The 23,189-nt window shown below is 45.7% G+C and overlaps 1 protein-coding gene and 1 pseudogene across 4 annotated transcripts in view; one reads left to right on the forward strand and one right to left on the reverse strand.

Annotated features, from left to right (window-relative positions):
• The first annotated feature begins 2,109 nt into the window (after nucleotides 1–2,109).
• Nucleotides 2,110–10,301, forward strand: LOC143798655 (uncharacterized; annotated as a pseudogene).
• A 1,175-nt stretch (nucleotides 10,302–11,476) lies between these two features.
• Nucleotides 11,477–23,189, reverse strand: part of LBHD2 (LBH domain containing 2) — a 90,902-nt gene continuing 79,189 nt past the window's right edge. For all 4 annotated transcript variants that reach the window (XM_077251473.1, XM_077251386.1, XM_077251556.1 and 1 more), the window contains exon 4: nucleotides 11,477–11,985. In XM_077251473.1, coding sequence (XP_077107588.1) covers nucleotides 11,915–11,985 — 71 coding nt within the window. In that variant the 3' untranslated portion in view covers nucleotides 11,477–11,914. The remainder of the gene's footprint in view (nucleotides 11,986–23,189) is intronic.

The following is a 23,189-nucleotide window of genomic DNA, read 5'->3' on the forward strand; positions in this document are numbered from 1 at the left end:
TAAGCTAATGGTGGCTTTAGCTTGTCTATTCTTATTATCCCATGTCTGATTATCTTGATCTGGTCTTGCTGTAACAATTACTTCCCATAGATCATCCTTAGATAACAACATCTCTACTTTGAATTTCCATAACTGATAATTTTCACTATTCAGTTTAGCTACTGTAAATTTCAGTTCTGTTACTCATCATCTTTATATAGTCTTACTTGTTTAGAGAGTTGTACTGAAGATATTCTCCTGTATGTCCAGCTCCTGGGATCATGAATTCCTCTGTCACTCTGTATCTGGATTTATTTCCTTCTGTTTACAGAGCTTATCTGTGTGCTCCCTTATCTGGGGTTATAAACCAGGATCCTGCTGCCTGGGCTTGTAGTGCAGGCCTGTAGTGTCTGGGCCCATAACCTGTTGCAGAGTGCGTCTTCTTGCAGTCAAAGCTGTACTTACGAGAGCTTCAATCAGCAAGATATCTTGAGTAAACAGTATTTACTTCATACTGGATAAACATGAGATACAATTCAGTGTCACACAGTCCGTGCACTGAGTCATATAACATTCAAGAAGAAAAACAGGAAGTAAGAAAAACAACCAACAATTGAGAGCTTCCCTCCCCACATTACAGCAAGTATATAACTTTACACACTATCGCCAACTGCTGTCTGGTTAGTATAAAGTCCTCCTTTCACTTATAATAAGTCTTAATCTGTTGCATATGCCAACAGTTTGTAAACCAGGGATTGGTACTTTTGGCAGTGTGGACAGGTGCCAAGTCCTACTGGAGAATGAAATTTCCATCTCCAAAAAGCTTGTCAGCAGAGGGAATCATGAAGTGCTCTATAATTTCCCAGTAGATGGCTGCGCTGACTTTGGTCTACTGAGCAACAGTCCAGTTCTTTTTCTCCTTGGCTCAGTCAAAAGCCTTCTGGCATTGTCTATTGATCATGAGTGGCTTGACACAAAGAATGCAACACTTGTAGCCCATGTCCTGGATACCTCTGTGTGTGGTGGCTCTTGAAGCAATGACTCCAGCAGCAGCCCACTCGTTGTGAATCTCCCCCCAATTTTTGAATGGCCTTTTCTTAACAATCCTTTCAAGGCTGCGGTTATCCCGGTTGTTTGTGCGCCTTTTTCTACCACACTTTTTCCTTCCATTAATATGCTTGGATACAGCACTCTGTGAACAACCAGCTTCTTTAGCAATGACCTTTTGTGGCTTACTCTCCTTGTGGAGTGTTTCAATGACAGCCTTCTGGACATCTGTCAAGTCAGTAGCCTTCCCCATGATTGTAGAGCTACTGAAACAGACTAAGGGACCTTTGTAAATGCTTAGTAAGCCTTTGCATGTGTTTTGTTAAATATTCTAATTTACTGAGATGATGATAAATTAGACCTGTATACAGAGACACGTGTTCACATGTGAGGGCAGCCGACGCTGATGCATTCCACCAACTCCATTCACCCCCCCCCCCCCCTCAGGGAGCAGAAAGCAAACTACCAGTTAGATGATTTCTGTAAGTTTCTCCTGTTTATTTTTATACTGTTTTGCATAAGTTGTATGTCTTTTTATCATCATATTTTTATAACTTTTCTTACTGTAAGCACTGACCCTTTTTTTGTATTAAAGTATAAAACTTTAATAAGTTGAACCTTGAATGTTCTAAAAGAATTCATAGCCTATGGTGTGAGCCTTATGAGTGGTAGACATTATTAGTGCTAATATTTCTGGGACTCATCGCCCGCGTAGTCGGTGAGTGGTGGCAGCGTGTATGAGCGGGTGTGTGGCCTGGGTCAGTGTGTGATTTATGCTCCCATTACAGCATAGGACAGAGGTTGGATGCTGGACTGAGAGTGGGGAGATAGATTAACCCTTGCAGGCACAACCCAAGTCACGTGCTGGGAGCAGGCACGTATAGAATTAGTGACACTACGGAGTAGGGATCCGTGACAATTGGTGGCAGAGCGGTGGGATAGAATTATTTCTATTAGAGCATTAGTGCATGGTTTAAGCAATTATTCCCTGTACCAAAGAATTGGTATCCTTGCGAGGAGTGCACCAGTTCTACAAGGTTCAACTCAGTGCTTACTTTTATTTGGCAAAAGCTGTTCATCGATATGGCAGCCCAGTACAAGAAGCAGAGCAAAGAGACTCTGACTGGCCTCTGTGAGCAGCGAGGAATAGAGACGGCCGACAGATCCAGGGAGCTGCTGATGCGCGCCTTGGTCGAGCAAGACATGGAGCAAAGTGCTGAAGCATCTGTCCAAGGAGGGAGTTCATCTCAGAGAGACCCAGCAATGCCAGCTCTTGCACCGGAGATACCTGACGGAAATGCCCGTGCTGAGGAGCCTATGGACTGTACTTTACAAATGGTCTTACAACGGCTGGGAACAAGTGATCCCAATCTGACAGGCTGAGAGAGAGGCTGCAGAACGCCGGGACCGACAGGCTGAGAGAGAGGCTGCAGAACGCCGGGAGTAGAGAGCTTTCCAGCTTCAGATGGCTCAAATAGGGGTATCAGTCCTCAGCTAAGCCCCTCCCAGGACATAAATCCGAGGAGACCACTTCTGGAAAACTTCCCTGTGATGGAGAAGGATACGGATTTGGATACTTTCCTTAGGGGGTTTGAAAAAACCTGCAGGCAGTACCATCTACCCCGTGAGCAGTGGGTACAGTATCTAACCCAAGGGTTGAGAGGCAAAGCCCTGGAAGTTTTCACTGGCCTCCCACCAAAGCTAGATGGGAACTATGAGGCCATGAAAGAGGCCCTGATCAGGAAATACAACCTAACAACAGAAGTGTATCGGAGAAAGTTCCGGAACCTACAACGTGGATCAACTGACAGCTATGCGGATGTTGTGAGCACCTTGAGGACCACGTTCCACCAATGGATCAGGGGACTTTCTGTTAACAGTTTTGAGGACTTAACGGATCTTATGGTCAAGGAACAATTTCTTCACATGTGCCCCAAGGATGTACGACAATTTGTGTGTGATCAACAGCCACAAACTGCGGATCAGGCTGCAAGGATTGCGGACTGCTATGTGGCTAATAGGATGCCTAAGGTGCGGAAGCCATCAGGATTCAGCTGGAGGGGAGGTAAGCCAAACGGCAACCCTTCTCCCTCTGCCGGCCGATCACCAGTGCTGTCGAAGCCCACCTTCTATGGGGTCCCGGGGAATAGACATTCTCTAGGCGATGCACGCCGCTGCTTCTCCTGCAACAAAGTGGGACATGTTAGCGCTGCCTGCCCTGATAGGGAGAAACACCCAACCACAACCACAAAGCCGTCTGTGCCTCCACCATCTGTCCTCTTTGTGGCCGGCTCTGATGCGAGGGTTAATGAGAACTGTCAATCTGTCAGTGTTGGCAATAAAGTCACCATTGGTCTCAGGGACACTGGGGCAGAGGTGACCCTGGTGCGTCCAGCCATGACAACCCCTGCCGATATCATACCAGGAAGGACTATGTCTATAACCGGGATTGGAGGGGTCAGCCCTGGCCCGTGTGTTGTGAATTCCGTTCTTGGGCTCCATCCTGTGGTTGCGAATGGTATTTTTGGGAGTTCTGCTCTTGGGCTCCCTCTGGTGGTTTCAAGTGGAACTTAGCAGCTGCATTCACTAATCGGTTTCCTGGCCTTGTTATTTAACTGGGCTTTTGGCTTTAGTGGATGCCAGCTGTCAATGTATTTCCTGTGGATTCAGTCCTTTCCTGGAAGTTCTCTGTTGGCCAGTCCATTTTCAGCTTAAGATAAGTCTGCTACTTTTTGGGTGTTTCCCTGCTTATGACCTTCGGTTCAGTTCAATTTATGTCTCTTTTTTCCAGCTTGTCATTCTGAAAATTCCAGCTAGTTGGAAGCTCTGGGGTCGCAGATTTGCCCCTCCACACCGTGAGTCGGTGTGGTGGTTATTTTTGTAAACTCTGCGTGGACTTTTAGTTTTTATACTGACCGCACAGTAGCCTTTTCTATCTCTGTCTATTTAGATAGTTTGGCCTCCTTTGCTAAAAAATCTAGTTTCATTTCTGAGTTTGTCATTTTCCCTCTCCACTCACCGTCAATATTTGTGGGGGGCTATCTTCCTTTGGGGGTTTCTCTGAGGCGAGATAGCTTTCCGTTTCCATCTTCAGGGGTAGTTAGTTCTTAGGCTGTGCAGAGGCGTCTAGGCAGAGATAGGAACGCTCCACGGCTATTTCTAGTGTTGGTGTTAGGAGTAGGGATTGCGGTCAGTAAAGTTACCACCTCCTCAGAGCTAGTCCTATTTTTGTTTTACCTACCAGGTCTTCTCCTTAGCGAGTCCATGATTGGTTTTGCCCACCAGGTCATCTCAGTACCGCTCCGTACCCACCAGGTCATAACACCCGTGTGTACCTGGACTGGGGAGCAGGTAAAGGACTGAGAGAAGTGGGAATATCAGAGGCTATTCCCACCAATGTGTTGCTAGACACAGACCTGGGGAGGATAGAGTCCCACTATGTTCCTCCCTTGCAAGTAAATGATACAGAGAAGGTAGAAGAAAGTGACCCACATGAGATCACGTCGGAGGAGGGAAAATGTCCCAATGCACAGGACTGTAAATATGTGGCAGCTGTGACCCGGAGTCAGGCTGCGGCTCAGACTCAGGCCCATAGATTATATGATGAGTCTCAGACCGAACTGCCAGGGCAGGAGGCCCATGCTGTGGTCCCGGAACCGCCTCACATGGCAGACCCACCAAGGTCCCTGATAACAGACACTGAAGACTCAGCTTCAGACCAGCGCCTGACAGTCACACTAGGCCAGGGCCTGCAAGCTGACAGTCAGAGCTTCCAGGAGGCCCTGCGGACAGATCAGTCTGGAAGAGCTCAGATGTCTTGCCGACCAACCCCCTGCTGCTTCTGTCAAAGAGAGAGTATACTGGGACCAGGGCAGACTGTATACAGATACTATCCCCACGGATACTACAGAATCTTGGGACTCTGAAAGGCGGCTGATCGTCCCTTATGCATTTAGGGAACAATTATTGAGAATTGCCCATGAAATTCCTTTGGCCGGACACCTTGGAATACAAAAGACTAAAGCTCGCCTGACACAACTTCTATTTGCCCAAGATGGGGACAGATATTGCCAATTACTGTCGGTCATGTGTAGTTTGTCAGAGAGTTGGAAAGTCTGGGAGTATACCGAAAGCTCCATTGATACCACTGCCTGTGATTTATGAGCCTTTCCAGCGAGTGGTTGTGGATGTCATAGGGCGACTTGCAATCCCTAACAGCTCTGGCAAAAACTACATCCTCACAATGGTGGACTATGTTACACGATACCCGGAAGCCGTGGCACTGTCCTCCATCCGAGCAGACAAAGTGGCGGATGCTTTACTGACTGTGTTCTCTCGTGTGGGTTACCCCAGGGAAATGTTAACCGATCAGGGAACCCAGTTCATGTCCGATCTGATGGAAATCTTCTGTGAAAGAATACAAGTACAGCATTTTGTGGCCAACGCTTATCATCCCCAAACCAACGGACTCTGCGAGCATTTTAACGGAACATTAAAGCAAATGCTCAAAATGCTGGTGGAGACTGAAGGGAGACACTGGGAGTGGTACCTCCCCCATCTGCTGTTTGCCTACAGTGAGATACCCCAGGCGTCTACTGGATTCTCCCCCTTTGAACTGGCTTATGGGAGGAGGGTCAGGGGGCCACTTGATTTGATTAAGGACTGTTGGGAGGACGACCCCAGAACTACTGGAGTCTCAGTGGTCAAATATGTACTGCGGCTTAGAGAGAGAATGCAAAAACTGAGCTACCTGGCCCATGAGAATGTAACGCAGGCCCAAATCAACCAGAAGGTCTGGTACCAGACTGAGGGCCTACGAGGAGGGACAGAGGGTTTGGGTGCTGGTCCATGTGTTACAAAATAAATTGCAGGCCACATGGGAGGGACCATACACTGTACATAAGTGGCTAAATGATAATTATGTGGTATTTCATGTAAATATGTTGAAGGCTCATCATGACAGGGAGACCTGTGTCTTACCTGTCTGTAGCCTGCCTGAAGAGGGGGAGGCTGATCTGTTACTAGATGTGGGGGCCGGGACTCAGTACATGGATCCCTAGAGTCAGCAGAGTTTAACCCTGAGCTATCCCACAGTCAGAGGTCTAAGCTGATGGGGGCGCTCAGTGAGTTCACCCAAGTCTTCACAGGGGAGCCGGGGAGGACACACTTAGCAGTTCACCATGTGGATACTGGTACTAATCCCCCAGTATGGCAGTCTGCATACTGTGTGTCAGCAGAGGTGAAGGCACACATGAGGGAACAGGTAGAGGAGATGCTGAACCTCAAGGTGATACAAAAATCCCAGAGTGCCTGGGCCTCGCCTGTGGTTCTTGTCCCAAAAAAGGACCGTACTACCTGGTTCTGTGTAGACTACAGGAAATTAAATGTACTGACTACATATGAGGTCTACACCATGCCGAGGATAGACGAGCTGTTAGAGCAGCTAGCTAAAGCATCGTACCTCACCATCATGGACCTAAGTAGGGGATACTGGCAGATACCCTTGACCAGAGAAGCTCAGGAGAGGTCTGCTTTTATAACGCCATTCGGGCTGTTTGAGTTTCTGGTGATGCCCTTTGGTATGAAGAATGCCCCTGCGACCTTCCAGAGGTTGATCAATCACTTATTGGAAGGATGTGATGGTTTTGCCGTCGCTTATCTCGACGACATAGCCATTTTTAGTGATTCTTGGGAGGAACACCTCGTACATCTTTCTCAGGTGTTGCAAAGGCTTAAAACTGCAGGTCTTACTGTTAAGCCATTTAAATGTCAGGTAGCCATGCGGGAAGTACAATACCTAGGACACCGGGTGGGGGGAGAACTGCTAAAACCTGAGCCAGGGAAGGCAGAAGCCATTAAAGCCTGGGCCACCCCATGAACCAAGAAGCAGGTACTGTCCTTCCTGGGCACGGCTGGCTACTATAGGAGGTTTGTACCAAACTACAGTGCTCTGGCCAAACCGTTAATTGATCTGACCAGGAAGAAACTTCCCAAAATTGTCTCCTGGAGTCCTCATTTTGAGGAATTATTTTCTGCCCTAAAGTCGGCATTGATTAGTTCACCCGTCCTGAAGGCCCCAGATTTCACTCGCCGGTTTGTAGTGCAGAAAGATACCAGCACCTATGGGCTAGGTGCAATTCTCTGCCAGGTGAACCAACAAGGAGAGGAGCACCCAATTCTGTACCTAAGCAGGAAACTCCTGCCCAGAGAAGTGGCTTATGCCACCATTGAAAAGGAATGTTTGGCAATCGTGTGGGCTCTGCAGAAGCTGCAACCATACCTCTATGGGCGCAACTTCACCTTGATCACAGATCATAACCCATTGAGTTGGCTCAACAGAGTTGTTGGGGACAACAGGAAATTGCTTAGATGGAGTCTGATATTACAGCAATACGATTTCACAATTCAGCATAAGAAGGGAGTCGATCATGGCAATGCTGATGGCCTATCTCGCCAAGGTGGGGCAGAACCAAATACGTGCTCAGGAGCTGACCTGTAAGTCAACCCCCATGCACGTTCATAAGGAGGGAGGTGTGGTGAAATATGTATATATATCTATATGTGTGTAGTGACATATGTCTAGTGTTATACAGTATGTGTGCCTAGTGATAATGAAACATCTGTCCTGAAGGCAGGTCTCACCCAGGTGTTAATGTGTATCTTCCTGAGACAAGCAGACTTCTGTCCCCAAATCTCACCAGGGGGTTGTGCTGAGATCCAAGAAGAAAGGGAACATTTGACACCTCCTAGCTCTTGGAAGGGAGATGTTAATTACAGCCTGATAGTATCTCTGTGACAGCTGTTACACAAAGGATCTCAAGAAAAAATAATATATTCATTGGGGGGGGCGCAGCTGTGGTCCAATAAAAAACCAAGCAATTATGATATTAACCTGAGGGGCTGTTCTAGAAACCTGACCTCCAGACCAAAGTTATAAATTAGACCTGTATACAGAGACATGTGTTCACATGTGAGGGCAGCCGACGCTGATGTGTTCCACCAACTCCATTCACCCCCCCCACAGGGAGCAGAAAGCAAACTACCAGTTAGATGATTTTTGTAAGTTTCTCCTGTTTATTTTTATACTGTTTTGCATAAGTTGTATGTCTTTGTATTATCATATTTTTTATAACTTTTCTTACTGTAAGCACTGAACCTTTTTTGTATTAAAGTATAAAACTTTAACAAGTTGAACCTTGAATGTTCTAAAATAATCCATAGCCTAAGGTGTGAGCCTTATGAGTGGTAGACATTATTAGTACTAATATTTCCGGGACTCATCACCCGCGTATTTGGGGAGTGGTGGCAGCGTGTATGAGCGGGTGTGTGGCCTGGGTCAGTGTGTGATTTATGCTCCCATTACAGCATAGGACAGAGGTTGAATGCTGGACAGAGGGGGGAGATAGATTAATCCTAGCAGGCACACCCCAAGTCACGTACTGGGAGCGGGCAGGTGACAAATTAGTGACACCATGGAGTAGGGATCCGTGACAATGATTTTTGGGTTTTCATTGGCTGTAAGCCATATCTTCAACATTAACAAAAATAAACACTTGAAATAGATCACTCCGTGATGTAATGAGTTTCACTTTTTGTATTGAAGAACTGAAATTAATTAATTTGTTGTTGACATTCTAATTTAGTGAGAAGCACCTGTATATGGCCTTTATATTTCAGTAGTATGTGTGCACTATATGGCACTTTTATATGGCCTTTCTATTGCAGTTATATGTATGCACTGTGTGTTACTTTTATATGGCCACTATATTGCAGTAATACATGAGCACTATATAACACTTTTATGTGGCCACAATGTACAACAGTAGTATTGAGCCAATATATAACTTTTTTTATGGCCACTATATTGCAGTAGTATGTGGGCACTGCACAATACATTAATTTGGCCACTATACTGCATGGACGGTGATGTATGGAACTTTTATATGGCCTCTATATTGCAGTTATACGTGGGTACTATGTATCACTTTTACATGGCCACTATATTGCACTGGTGGAGGTGTATGGCCATTTTATTTCTCTAAATATGCATCAAAGCCATGAGAAAACAATCTTTAGAGAGGAAGCCAGCATAGGGGGGTCTATTTCAGGCTCGATGGCCCCTCCACCATGGAAGCAGATTGCACTACTACTGTGTAAGTGGCATGTGATGGCACGGGGCTGCTGTAGTCTTTTTCTGGAGTGTCCCTTTAACCCATGATATGCCTCCACACTATGAACTTTCCGCCTCTTGACAATGTATTAATTACTGTATAAGACAAGGCATCGGCGTCTCTGGAGCAAGTGAGGGGGGCTTTCACATGCAAAGAAAACCTAAATTTGGCTTTTTCATCTCCTCCCACACACTGGAATTGCCTTCATGTTCAAATATTCATGAGCGCCGGCTGCAGCTGCTGCGAGATCTGTCAGGCTCCTTCTCCCGATCCCAGCACTTGCTGTCTTTGGGTGAGAATACACATTATATATATATATATATATATATATATATGTTACACTCCTCAACACTGAAAAACTAGGGAGACGACGTGGAATTATGGAAATCACCGGATGGCGACATTAATGATCTGTAAATGATTTAAAAAAATGGAAACAAAATTCAGTGTCATCTGAGCACAGAAATCCTGGCACCTCTGGCCTCTGAGGAAGGTTCTGCTGAAAATCATCAAAATCTGCTGCTGGCGGCTCCTGTGTAATCACCGACCACTGACGGCCCAGAGATGCTCGATGAGAGACAAGACCGGAGATGCTGGAAACTGATGTGCCCAGGAGCACCAGCAAAATGTGGCCTGGGGTTGTCATGTTGGAAAGCTGCTCCTGGGACACTTTGGAGAAATGGCGGCTCCACTTGTTGTGTGACCAAATCAATATAACACCAAGCTGTTAGTGCACCTGGAATGAAGGCTAGAGGGGTCCGGCCCCAGGACATTATGCCCCTGCACATGATAATTCCGGGAGTAGGACAACTGTGACATTCCCTAGTGCTCTCCAGTCCAATCTCCAGCCATCATTTCATCCAAGACAAAAGTAGGACTCATCGCTGAAGAAGGTAGACCTCCATTCCAGCCTCCATTGGGGATGACATTGGTCTGTGATTACATAGGAGCTGCTAGTAGCGGATCTTGATGATTTGCCCAAGTGCATTCAGCAGAACCTTCTTCAGACCTTCTTCTGGAGCACATGAGGCTCAGACTCCAGACTGAAAAATTCTGAGATTTAGAAATTCTTGTTTCTATTTTCCAGCATTTACAGATCATTGATGGCTCCATCCTGTGATTTCAGTTATTCCATAACTTTTGCTTCTTGGTTCTGCAATTTCAATGTTGAGGAGAGCAGGAGATCCACCTTCCCATGGAGCGTTCATCCATCAAGTCGCCATAGCTGGAGACGGAGCCGATGAGCATTAAATAAGAAATAATATCTAATAAGGAGATGATCACCCGCAGAAAACCGCCAGGTAATGCTGCTCCTCCACTGTGGGACCACTGTGGGCACAGATAGCGCAGCCGTAGTCTATGACACGGCCATTCCCCATGAGAGATCCAGGTCTCACTGCCGAAAACCCCAATATCCCTTCCCCCATGCCAGGAAACTGAGAATTGACTCCCCCCCCAATCAGCCCTACAATCAATTCTTTAAGGGGTATTGTTACCCCAATTTACAGGCAATTCTCCCTGGGAAAAAAAATATGCAAATTATCTCTCTTCTCACCAATTTCATGTTTTTGGGGCCAAGTACCAGGGACTAATCATGATGGGAGCAAGAGAAAGGAGACAAGAGGGAGGTGACAGGCTGAGAGTAAGGGCTCATACTCACATGTGAGAAACTCGGATGAGTCTGCACGTCAATACCCGACACTGCACCCGGCACTCAGGAGCGGAGCGTGCGGCTGCATGTATTGCTACGTGGCTGCACGCTCCAATCCAAGTGCCGGCGGCAGTGCCGGGTATTGAGGTGCGAGACTCATCCGAGTTTCTTGCATGTGAGTATGAGCCCTTGGGAAATGCAGCTGCAGCAGCACAGAGTGTTTCAGAAGGGGTTATATTACTCAAGTGGTGGGATGTGATCTGTGCGCTTATCTGATATTAATGAGGATGGGGCTGTATGTGACCAGGACAGTGTCAGAGGAAATCATAGACTGATGCGTATAGTGAAAAGGGCCCAAAGAAGCACAGAGTATTTCAGAAGAGCCATATGTTGATTTTTTTTTTTGAGGGGGGGAGAAAGGTGGGCATTGACCTGTCACATCACATAATGTTCTTTAAAAAAGTGTCACACCCACAAGCCAGCAGCACAGAGCATTTCAGCACACTTCTGATGGCGTCCATGTTAACCTAGGGGGAAGCATGAAATTATGTGGTGGTTAAACATCAGGAAATCGCCGGCAGATGGAAGGTTTTGCCGCATCTATAAAATAACCACTCGCGCCATGCCATTTGCCATCAGATGAATATGTATTTAGTCACATCTTCAATGTAAATTATTGTACAGCGAGACTCCTAGACGGAAAGCTATATACACAGAGAGTGGGGTCCGGGTTCCTGGGGGGATTCAGAGCTCGTTTAGCTCCTGGTGGGGGTTATACTGCACCTCGGACGAGGACGATGCTTTCTCAGCAGCTTGGCCGAGGTTTGTACATGTTGGATTCTTCTGCCCGTGAGTCAGCGCCAATCCTAATCTACACGGAATAGACGACGGTGCCGAGTGACCCCAGAACGTTCCCGGAAATCTGGAGGAAGCAGATCAGCGTCGTCCCAACTGCTGCTCACAAGCGCTAACTACGCCACTGATACTGAATGGATGTCTGCGCTATTTCTGCCTGTTCTCACCATGATGAGAAAAAACACAGAGAGAGACACGAAATGTAATGCTTTTAATTAGCGCCGTTCCCCCCTGCTCTGCATCCGGAGTAATATTCCTCCCCGTGAGCGGAACGTGCGGCACCTGCAAGAAAGCAAAGAATCGTATTTATCTAAGTTTTCATCTACAACTTCCCAATATACATTGCATTTAAGTTTTCCATCATTTCTAACATCTCTGATTGCTGTCAGTGAATGGGAGTATTCTATGTATATTAATATATAGAGCTAAAAGGCGTTCAGGAAGCAGCCAAACTGCGGCAGAAATTGTGCTGCAACCCTTAGAATTCGAGACGACTTTGCACAGCGCAATTCTTGACAGTGTGAATACATCTCATAGCTGAGGGGTTGTTACAATTGTATCACAACACTGGGTGGACTCCAAACTATCAGAACAGCAGTTTTAGCAAATAATGGCTAAACTGGAAACAACTGTAACAAAGCCTCAGCTGTGAGAAGTATCAGGTCTTTACAAACTTTCAGCCAAAAATAAATAAATAAAATCCCATTCATTGGTAGCAAGCAGAGATCTTAAAAATCAAAAGTGCTGCTTACAGAGAATTGCCATAACTGGATACAAATGTAGCGAACCCACAGCTGTGATAATATAGAATACAAAAAGTTTTAACCCTTAATGTAAGATTAGTTTTTAGCTTCTGGGAGTTAACACGAATGTGTCATTCATTTATAACTAACTGATTTTCAGGAATCAGGGGGTGGGAAATGAAGATCTCAATTCATCTGTCTGGTTGTGCCTTTTTTGGAGTTAAAAGAATTAAAATCTTAGGGTATGTGTCCACGTTCAGGATTGCATCAGGATTTGGTCAGGATTTTTCATCAGTATTTGTAAGCCAAAACCAGGAGTAGGTGATAAATGCAAAAGTGGTGCATATGTTTCTATTATACTTTTCCTCTAATTGTTCCACTCCTGGTTTTGGCTTACAAATACTGATGAAAAATCCTGACCAAATCCTGATGCAATCCTGAACGTGGACACATACCCTAACAGAACCTTTACATGGTTTCTCCGTTCCTTCATTGCTGAGAAATCAGTGTTGGAATTGATATGCAAATTAGGCTGAAGAGCTATGGTAGATCTGAAGCCTCCGTCACTCCAGCTTTATTCCCCGCGCAGCGTTGCTTCCTCCTGCCTGACTAAGGGTATGTGTCCACGTTCAGGATTGCACATCAGTATTTGTAAGCCAAAACCAGGAGTGGAACAATTAGAGGAAAAGTATAATAGAAACATATGCTCCACTTCTGCATTTATCACCCACTCCTGGTTTTGGCTACAAATACTGATGTAAAATCCTGACCAAATCCTGATGCAATCCTGAACGTGGACACATACCCGTACAGCTCTATTTCCTGCAGTCACACAGCTTAAAGGCTGTCAGTCAAGCAGGAGGAGACTGCACTGGGCGGGAAATAGAGCTGGAGTGACGGAGGCTTCAGATCTACCATAGCTCTTCAGCCTCATTTCCAAATAAATTCAAATGCTGCTTCCTCAGTAAGGGAGGAACTGACTGGACATGTGAAGGTATTTCTGGACTTGCCTTTTAAAGAGCTACATGAACATATAAATTGCTTGACTGGTTGAATTCCTGATGATTTCCTTTAAAGGATTCATCAAGTAGATTTCTCCAGAATCCTGGAAAAATAACTGTTCGAAATGTCACTATTTGTTTTGGACAACTAGTAATTGTTCAAAAATGTTGAACCTTTTAGTGTTTCAAAGTTAGTCCAAAAAAAGGTTTGAAAAGTCGGCAGCACATCACAGGGATGGGGTGCTGCCGACAAATGCCTCATAATTTATGGAACAAAGGTGATGGAACAAGGGTGGTGGAAAAATCGGGGCCAAAGTTTAGTAGGCATTTTCATGTTTGCCCCACTTTCAATAGGGTTTTGTGCGATTTTTCAATAATTTTCCTTTTTGCTCAACTGCGCAATTGTACATTAGTCGTCTAGTGAGGTCCAAAATCCATCTGGCATTCTTTTTCTGGGGGCTGTTTTTTTGTGACATTTTATTGCTTACTGAAAGGGTCATCTGATAATTTTCCAAAAAAGTTCAAATAAAACAAAAGAGCGAAAATAAAAACATCTTTGCTTTCGCACCAGATTTATAAAACTTTCTGCGCCAATTTGATTAATTTGGCACAAAAAGAAAAAACTAGGCTCCAGAAAAAAAAAAAGAGGAAAAAAAATGATAAAAAAATACAAATGATGCGATGAGGCCAAAGTAAAAGCATCCAGAATGTTCATTCATCTGTATATATAACGTAATTTTCTGAAGAGAAACGAGAGGTTTACATTCACTGACACTCACTGGGCACTGAACAGAGCAGCCTCACAAATCACCTCATGGACTTTATGATCTACACTCATCATCCTGGATTTCCCAAAAATATCACTGAAGCCCCCAGGGGCGGCTGAGACTGGAGATACAATGACACTCAAATCTGACATTTCAACCTCTAAAAATTGGACCCGAAACTTCAGAAAATCTTGGTCCTTCCACGCAGCTCCCTCAAGGCAGTGCCAAGGAATGAACAAGCAGACCCCAATCTGTCAAAATCGACTGAGCAGACATCATTCCGAAAATCTTATACTCCAATTACACCCAGAGCTGCACTCACAATTCTGCCAGTTTCCTTATCCTTTTAGCTGTCTGGCTACAGAACCTTCTCTCCTCTCAGCCAGCACTGGACTGGCTCTTCGGAGGAGCGGAGGAACCTCCGGTGGGCCCTAGAGAGCACTTCATTGCAGCAGTTCACTTACTGTTTACACAGAATGATATGCTGCTGAGAATGATGATTAAAAATCACTGCACCCGACAAATGAGCGTTTTGCTGATGTCTGGTAATTACAGGATTTTTTGGACGGTTCGATAGTTAGGAATAGTCATTCCAATGAATGCTCATTCCCTGATTATCAGCTTGACAAGATGGGAGCTAAAGATAAGGGCAGACTCTGCAGCTAGTGCCAATTGTGCATGGCGGGCTCAAAGAATGATTTTCTCTGGTGGGACAAACTACTCCGGTCCGGCGCTGCTGTCAGTCCCTGCTGGTTCAGGGTCTGCACAGCCCATGCCCGGCATCAGTGCTTTGCTGGATATTGGGTTGTTGTGCTAAAACTGCCATGATACAACACAGCAGAATGCAAATTGCTGCAGGATAAGAATGGGATGATGAACCGTCCCTTTAATGCCTCCGTGCTATATCATGTTTTCATGTGCAGGAACCAAAGCTGCAGAAAACATGTGCTTTTTGACATATTTTTGGAGCGCTGATGATTCAGCTCCACTCCCCCACACAGCACATTCAAGGTTTAATCTTTGCAAATAATGAACATGCAAATCATGTTTTTTCTTTTTCGTTCCTTTCCGCAGAATGCACAAGACAAATCTATGGAAATAAAGAACAGCAGCGACCGCCAACGCCTCCGAGTGCCAAGTACAGGACTGGGAGAGACAGCACCCGTGACGCCCCCGCGTGGTGTGAGAAATGGTCACGCACTATAGTGGTCTCCATCTTGGAACCATCCCACCAGGGCCGGCGTCAGCACCCGGGCAAGTGCCAGGGCCCTGAGCAGGCAGGGGGCCCACTCGCCGTCGGGGACACTGGTGTGCTATAGTGTCGGCCCCTGCGAGTGGACCCCCCGCCTGCTCCGGGCCCCGGCACTTGCGATACTTACCTCTCCCGGTTCCAGCGCTGCAGCGTCTTCCATCCTCTGACTGTGACGTTCAGGTCAGAGGGCGCGATGACATCACCAGTGCGCGCCCTCTGCCTGAGCAGTCGCAGCACAGAGAGCAGGAAGATGCCGACGGTGAGGAGTCCAGAGCAGTGCAGCGTCAAACAACGAGAGGTGAGTATTTCATTTTTTTTTTTAATATTTGGAGCAATATATGGGGACCATCGGAAGGGGCTAATTCTATATGGAGTATCTTATGGGGCCAATAATATAGGGAGCATCTTATGAAGCCAATTCTATAGGGAGCATTATATGGGGCCAATTTAATATGGAACAGTATATGGGGCCAATTCCATATGGAGCAGTATATGGGGCCAATAATATATGAAGCATCTTATGAGACTAATTATATATGGAGCATTTTATATGGCCAATTATATATGGAGCATTATATGGGGCCCATTATACATGGAGCATCTTATGGGGCATATTTTTTTTGGAGCATTATATGGGACCCATTCTGTAAGGAGTATTATATGGGGCCCATTCTGTATGGAGCATCATATGGGGCCCATTCTGTATGGAGCAATATATGGGACTCAGTATACTGTATGGGGCCGATCATATACTGTATGGAGCATTATATGAGGCCCATTATATATGGAGCAATAGATGGGGCCCATCATATACTGTATGTAGAATTATATGTGGCTCACTATACTGTATAGAGCATTATATGGGGTCAATTCCGTATGGAGCAATATATGCGGCTCATTCTGTATAGAGCACTCTGTGGTGCCCATTATACTGTACTGTATGGAGCATTATATGAGGCTCATTATTCTGTATGGAGCATAATATTGGGCTCATTCTGTTTGGAGCAATATATGGGGCTCATTATTCTGTATAGAGGACTATGTGGTGCCAATTATACTGTATGGAGCAGTATATGGGGCCATTATACTGTATGGGGCAATATATGGGGCTCATTATTCTGTTTGGAGCAATATATGGGGCTCATTATTCTGTATCAAGGACTATACTGTCCGGTTTCTGAGCTAATGTAGAATGCACAATAGATATCTGTTGTGAATTTGGATTCTGGGCTCCCCCGGTGGCCGCTTGTGGAATTGGACTTGTCATCCTCTTTCCTGTTTCACCTGGTTCCATCAGTAGTGGGTGTCGCTATTTAAGCTCATTTCTCTGGTGGTTTCTTGCCGGTCAACAATGTTATCTGATGCCTCTCAGTGCTTGTTCCTGCTTCTAGACTACTACTAGATAAGTTGGACTTTTGTCCATGTTTTGTTTTGCCTATTTGTTCCAGTTCACAGCTGAAGTTTTGTTACTGCGTCTGGAAAGCTCTCGTTGATCAGGGATTGCTACTCTGGCGTTATGAGTTAATGCCAGAGTTTAAGGTAATCTCTGGATGGTGTTTTGTTAGTGTTTTTCTGCTGACCATGAAAGTATACTATCTGTCTTCTGCTATCTAGTAAGCGGACCTCAAATTTGCTAAGACTATTTTCCTGCTGCGTTTGTTGTTTCATCTGAACTCACCGTCATTATATGTGGGGGGCTACTGTCTTCTTTGGAATATTTCTCTAGAGGTGAGCCAGGTCTTATATTTCCCTCTGCTAGCTATTTAGGTCTTAGGCCAGAGCTGGGCATCTAGCGATAAATAGGAAATGCTACCTGGCTATTTCTAGTTGCGCGGCAGGCTTAGTTCATGGTCAGTATAGTTACATCTTCCGAGAGCTTGTCCCTCTATAGGCTTGCTATGATCTCTGCCTGCAGAGATCATGACAGTTTGACCGGCCAATAAAGTGTTAAAGACCCAGGTTGAGAAAGGAGAGTTATAAGAAGTCTGCTGGAATTTTTTTTTTTTTTTTTTTTTTTTCCTCCAGTCTGCCTTGCTGCAGTCTTTTTTCTCTCTCTCCTCCTAATCTCTGTATGGCTCTGTGTGCACCTGACAATAATGGATCTCCAGAGTGTAACTGCGGGTTTGAATAATCTCATCACGAAAGTACAAAATTTACAAGATTTTGTGGTACATGCTCCGGTATCTGAGCCGAGAATTCCTTTGCCGGAGTTCTTCACAGGGAATAGAGCTAGCTTCCAGAATTTCCGAAATAATTGTAAGCTTTATTTGTCCCTGAAGTCTCGTTCAGCTGGAGACCCTGCTCAGCAGGTTAGGATTGTGATTTCCTTGCTCAGGGGTGACCCTCAAGATTGGGCCTTCTCATTGCCAGCAGGGGATCCTGCGTTACGCGATGTGGATGCGTTTTTTCTGGCCTTGGGCTTGCTTTATGAGGAACCTCATTTGGAACTTCAGGCAGAAAAAACTTTGATGGCACTATCTCAGGGGCAAGACGAAGCTGAAGTTTTCTGCCAAAAATTCCGTAAATGGTCTGTGCTTACTCAGTGGAATGAGTGCGCCTTGGCGGCAACTTTCAGAGAAGGTCTCTCTGATGCCGTTAAGGATGTTATGGTGGGGTTCCCTGTGCCTGCAGGTCTGAATGAGTCCATGACAATGGCTATTCAGATTGATAGGCGTCTGCGGGAGCGCAAACCGGTGCACCATCTGGCGGTGTCTATGGAAAAGACGCCAGAAAGTATGCAGTGTGATAGAATTCTGTCCAGGAGCGAGCGACAGAATTTTAGACGGAAGAATGGATTGTGTTTCTATTGTGGGGATTCTACTCATGTTATATCAGCATGCTCTAGGCGTACAAAGAAGCTTGATAAGTCTGTTTCCATTGGCACCATTCAGTCTAAGTTTATTTTGTCTGTAACCCTGATTTGCTCTTTGTCATCCATTGCCACGGACGCCTATGTTGACTCTGGCGCCGCTCTGAGTCTTATGGATTGGTCCTTTGCCAATCGTTGTGGTTTTGATTTAGAGCCTTTGGAGACTCTTATTCCTCTGAAGGGGATTGACTCCACCCCATTGGCTAATAATAAACCACAATACTGGACACAAGTAACCATGCGTATCAATCCGGATCACCAGGAGATTATTCGTTTCCTGGTGCTGTATAATTTACATGACGATTTGGTACTGGGATTGCCATGGTTGCAGTCTCACAACCCAGTCTTGGACTGGAGAGCAATGTCTGTGTTGAGCTGGGGATGTAAGGGTATTCATGGGGACTTACCTTTGGTTTCTATTTCGTCGTCCATTCCCTCTGAAGTCCCTGAGTTCCTCTCTGATTATCAAGATGTCTTTGACGAACCCAAGCTTGGGTCGTTACCTCCGCACCGTGAGTGCGATTGTGCCATAGATTTGATACCGGGTTGTAAATATCCCAAGGGTCGTTTGTTTAATCTGTCTGTGCCGGAACATGCTGCTATGCGGGAATATATAAAGGAGTCTTTGGAAAAGGGACATATTCGTCCATCTTCTTCTCCCTTGGGAGCTGGGTTTTTCTTTGTCTCAAAAAAAGACGGCTCTTTGAGACCATGTATTGATTATCGGCTTCTGAATAAGATCACTGTTAAATATCAATACCCATTGCCATTGCTTACTGATTTGTTTGCTCGTATAGAGGGTGCTAAGTGGTTCTCTAAAATTGATCTTCGTGGGGCGTATAATTTGGTGCGGATCAGGCAGGGGGATGAGTGGAAGACCGCATTTAATACGCCCGAGGGCCACTTTGAGTATTTGGTCATGCCTTTTGGTCTTTCTAATGCCCCTTCAGTTTTCCAGTCTTTTATGCATGATATTTTCCGCGATTTTCTGGATAAATTTATGATAATATATCTGGATGATATTCTGATTTTTTCTGATGACTGGGACTCTCATGTCCAGCAGGTCAGGAGAGTTTTTCAGGTTCTGCGGTCTAATTCTTTATGTGTGAAGGGGTCTAAGTGCGTTTTTGGGGTCCAGAAAATTTCCTTTTTGGGGTATATTTTTTCTCCCTCTTCCATTGAGATGGATCCCGTCAAGGTGCAAGCTATTTGTGACTGGACTCAGCCCTCCTCTCTTAAGGGTCTTCAGAGATTTTTGGGCTTTGCCAACTTTTACCGCCGATTTATTGCTGGTTTTTCGGATGTCGTTAAACCACTGACTGATTTGACCAGACAAGGCGCTGATGTTGCCATTTGGTTCCTCTGCCCAAGTTGCCTTCTTCTTCTGAGTTGGTTCCTCTGTTTTTTCAGAATGTTGTCCGATTGCACGGTATTCCTGAGAATATTGTTTCTGACAGAGGTACCCAATTTGTGTCTAGATTTTGGCGGGCATTCTGTGCTAGGATGGGCATAGATTTGTCTTTTTCATCTGCTTTTCACCCTCAGACTAATGGCCAGACCGAGCGGACTAATCAGACCCTGGAGACATATCTGAGGTGTTTTGTCTCTGCTGACCAGGATGATTGGGTTGCTTTTTTGCCATTGGCAGAGTTCGCCCTCAATAATCGGGCCAGCTCTTCCACCTTGGTGTCCCCGTTTTTCTGTAATTCGGGGTTTCACCCTCGATTTTCCTCCGGTCAGGTGGAATCCTCGGATTGTCCTGGAGTGGATGCGGTGGTGGAGAGATTGCATCACATCTGGGGGCAGGTTATGGACAATTTGAAGTTGTCCCAGGAGAAGACTCAGCGTTTTGCCAACCGTCATCGTCGTGTTGGTTCTCGGCTTTGTGTTGGAGATTTGGTGTGGTTGTCTTCTCGTTTTGTCCCTATGAGGGTCTCTTCTCCTAAGTTTAAACCTCGGTTCATCGGCCCTTATAGAATATTGGAGATTCTTAATCCTGTTTCTTTCCGTTTGGACCTCCCTGTGTCCTTTTCCATTCATAACGTTTTTCATCGGTCGTTATTGCGCAGGTATGAGGTACCTGTGGTACCTTCAGTTGAGCCTCCTGCTCCGGTGTTGGTTGAGGGTGAGTTGGAGTACGTTGTGGAGAAAATTTTGGACTCTCGTGTTTCCAGACGGAGACTCCAGTATCTGGTCAACTGGAAGGGTTACGGCCAGGAGGATAATTCTTGGGTCAATGCATCTGATGTTCATGCTTCTGATCTTGTTCGTGCCTTCCATAGGGCTCATCCTGGTCGCCCTGGTGGATCTGGTGAGGGTTCGGTGCCCCCTCCTTGAGGGGGGGGTACTGTTGTGAATTTGGATTCTGGGCTCCCCCGGTGGCCGCTTGTGGAATTGGACTTGTCATCCTCTTTCCTGTTTCACCTGGTTCCATCAGTAGTGGGTGTCGCTATTTAAGCTCATTTCTCTGGTGGTTTCTTGCCGGTCAACAATGTTATCTGATGCCTCTCAGTGCTTGTTCCTGCTTCTAGACTACTACTAGATAAGTTGGACTTTTGTCCATGTTTTGTTTTGCCTATTTGTTCCAGTTCACAGCTGAAGTTTTGTTACTGCGTCTGGAAAGCTCTCGTTGATCAGGGATTGCTACTCTGGCGTTATGAGTTAATGCCAGAGTTTAAGGTAATCTCTGGATGGTGTTTTGTTAGTGTTTTTCTGCTGACCATGAAAGTATACTATCTGTCTTCTGCTATCTAGTAAGCGGACCTCAAATTTGCTAAGACTATTTTCCTGCTGCGTTTGTTGTTTCATCTGAACTCACCGTCATTATATGTGGGGGGCTACTGTCTTCTTTGGAATATTTCTCTAGAGGTGAGCCAGGTCTTATATTTCCCTCTGCTAGCTATTTAGGTCTTAGGCCAGAGCTGGGCATCTAGCGATAAATAGGAAATGCTACCTGGCTATTTCTAGTTGCGCGGCAGGCTTAGTTCATGGTCAGTATAGTTACATCTTCCGAGAGCTTGTCCCTCTATAGGCTTGCTATGATCTCTGCCTGCAGAGATCATGACAGATATCACTCATGTAATGTAAGAAGTAAGTGAAATCTTTGGCATTGAACTATACCTATATTTCTCTGCCGTATCCGTGCATTATGAATTGTGGTATGTGTTAAAGGGGCCCACCGGAACTCTTTCGCCCAGGGCCCATGAAAACCTGGAGCCGGCCCTGCATCCCACTATCCCAAATACATATAATATGGAGAGAACAATGAAGAGGATTTTCAGGGCTGGATGGTATTGTGACAAAGCCTCAGCTGTGCAAAGTATTTCTTTAGTCTCTGGACAAAAAAGAATTGTGCTCATTTACTAACAGCGAGCAGATATCTTGAAAAGGGTAAGAAAATAAAAAACAAATAAAAGAAAGTCGCAGAACTTTTTATTATAAACTGATGAAGCTTTAATATAAACTGTGACAGGGTAACTTGCACGGTATATGAGGGGAGATATGTGTCACGAAGATTGCTTTCTTCCCTGATCTATAGAAACCCATACATTTATCCCCAGCATCCTATGTGCTGAAGGGGTTAACTAGCCATGATAAGGGTCAGGTTTTTAGTGAGTAGGTGAAAGATGGGTGGGATGCCTACTCACCATATCTCCACCTCAAGGTAGTGTCTGGGGAGTTAGGCTACTTTCACACTAGCATCGTACAACGCACGTCGCAATGCGACGTACCGACGCAAACTGTGAGTAGAAAACACAACGGTGGCAGCGGATACAGTTTTAAAACGCATCCGCTGCCCCATTGTGATGTCCAGGGAGGCGGGGGCAGAGTTCCGGCCGCGCATGGGAGGTCGGAAATGGCGGGCACGACGCACCAAAAAACGTTACATGTAATGTTTTTTTGGTCCGACGCAACACGATGCAACCGTCGCACGACGGTTGCGACGTGTGGCAATCCGTCGCACTGCGTCGCTAATGCAAGTCTATGGAGAAAAACGCATCCTGCAAGCAATTTTGCAGGATGAGTTTTTTCTACAAAACGACGCATTGCGACGTGCAGTGCGCAACGCTAGTGTGAAAGTAGCCTTAAATGTTGAGCCACTGTTTTCTCTTTTATCCCTCTGCTGTATGTTTGGAGAGGAAAGACTCCAGACCTGTCTCCAGGAGGAGCTGATGACTTTGGGTGTTCCCTGCGGATGAATCTTACAGGAAAAGGGACACTATTGAACTTTATCTTTGTTTTCATTGGCCACTAGGCCAGAAAAGCCACATTTACTTTGTTCAACCCTGCTACGGTTTATGCTGTGCTTTAATTAACCAGCAGGTGATTTACCACAAGAAGCGTTCCTGATTTTACCTCTGCAAGCAGCAAAGTGAGTCAACCCCTCACACGTGGTGTTTAAAATGCAGGCAGCGTTCCAGGAACACGCATAAAAGCTGTTGACAACTGCATGTCCTGGGTAAAATCCACCATCCAACACGAGATCTCCAGCAGCATGGAGGAGCTTGTGAAGCATCTGGTTCAGGTCCAACAACATCAACAGCTGGCCAGTTCACAGCAGCAAATGGCACAACAGGAGATGAATAAAGTGTTTGCACAACAGCTCCAACAACAGCAACAGGAGGCGCTAATGTGGCAAATGGAACTCTTCGCAGAGGCGTGGCAGGCCGACGGTCTCCTGGCCAACTCCAGGTGATGACTCGTACGTCCGTAAAATGGTGAGACGAGCCATGCAGAAAAAGACCCCGGGGGTGATGTGGAAGCTTTTCTGTCTGTTTTCGAGATGTGGCTGAATGGGAGAAACTTCTGAAAGAGCAGTGGACGGAGATGCTGGCGCCATATTGGACAGGCGAA

Source organism: Ranitomeya variabilis, chromosome 1, assembly GCF_051348905.1.
Source record: "Ranitomeya variabilis isolate aRanVar5 chromosome 1, aRanVar5.hap1, whole genome shotgun sequence".
NCBI lineage: Eukaryota > Metazoa > Chordata > Amphibia > Anura > Dendrobatidae > Ranitomeya > Ranitomeya variabilis.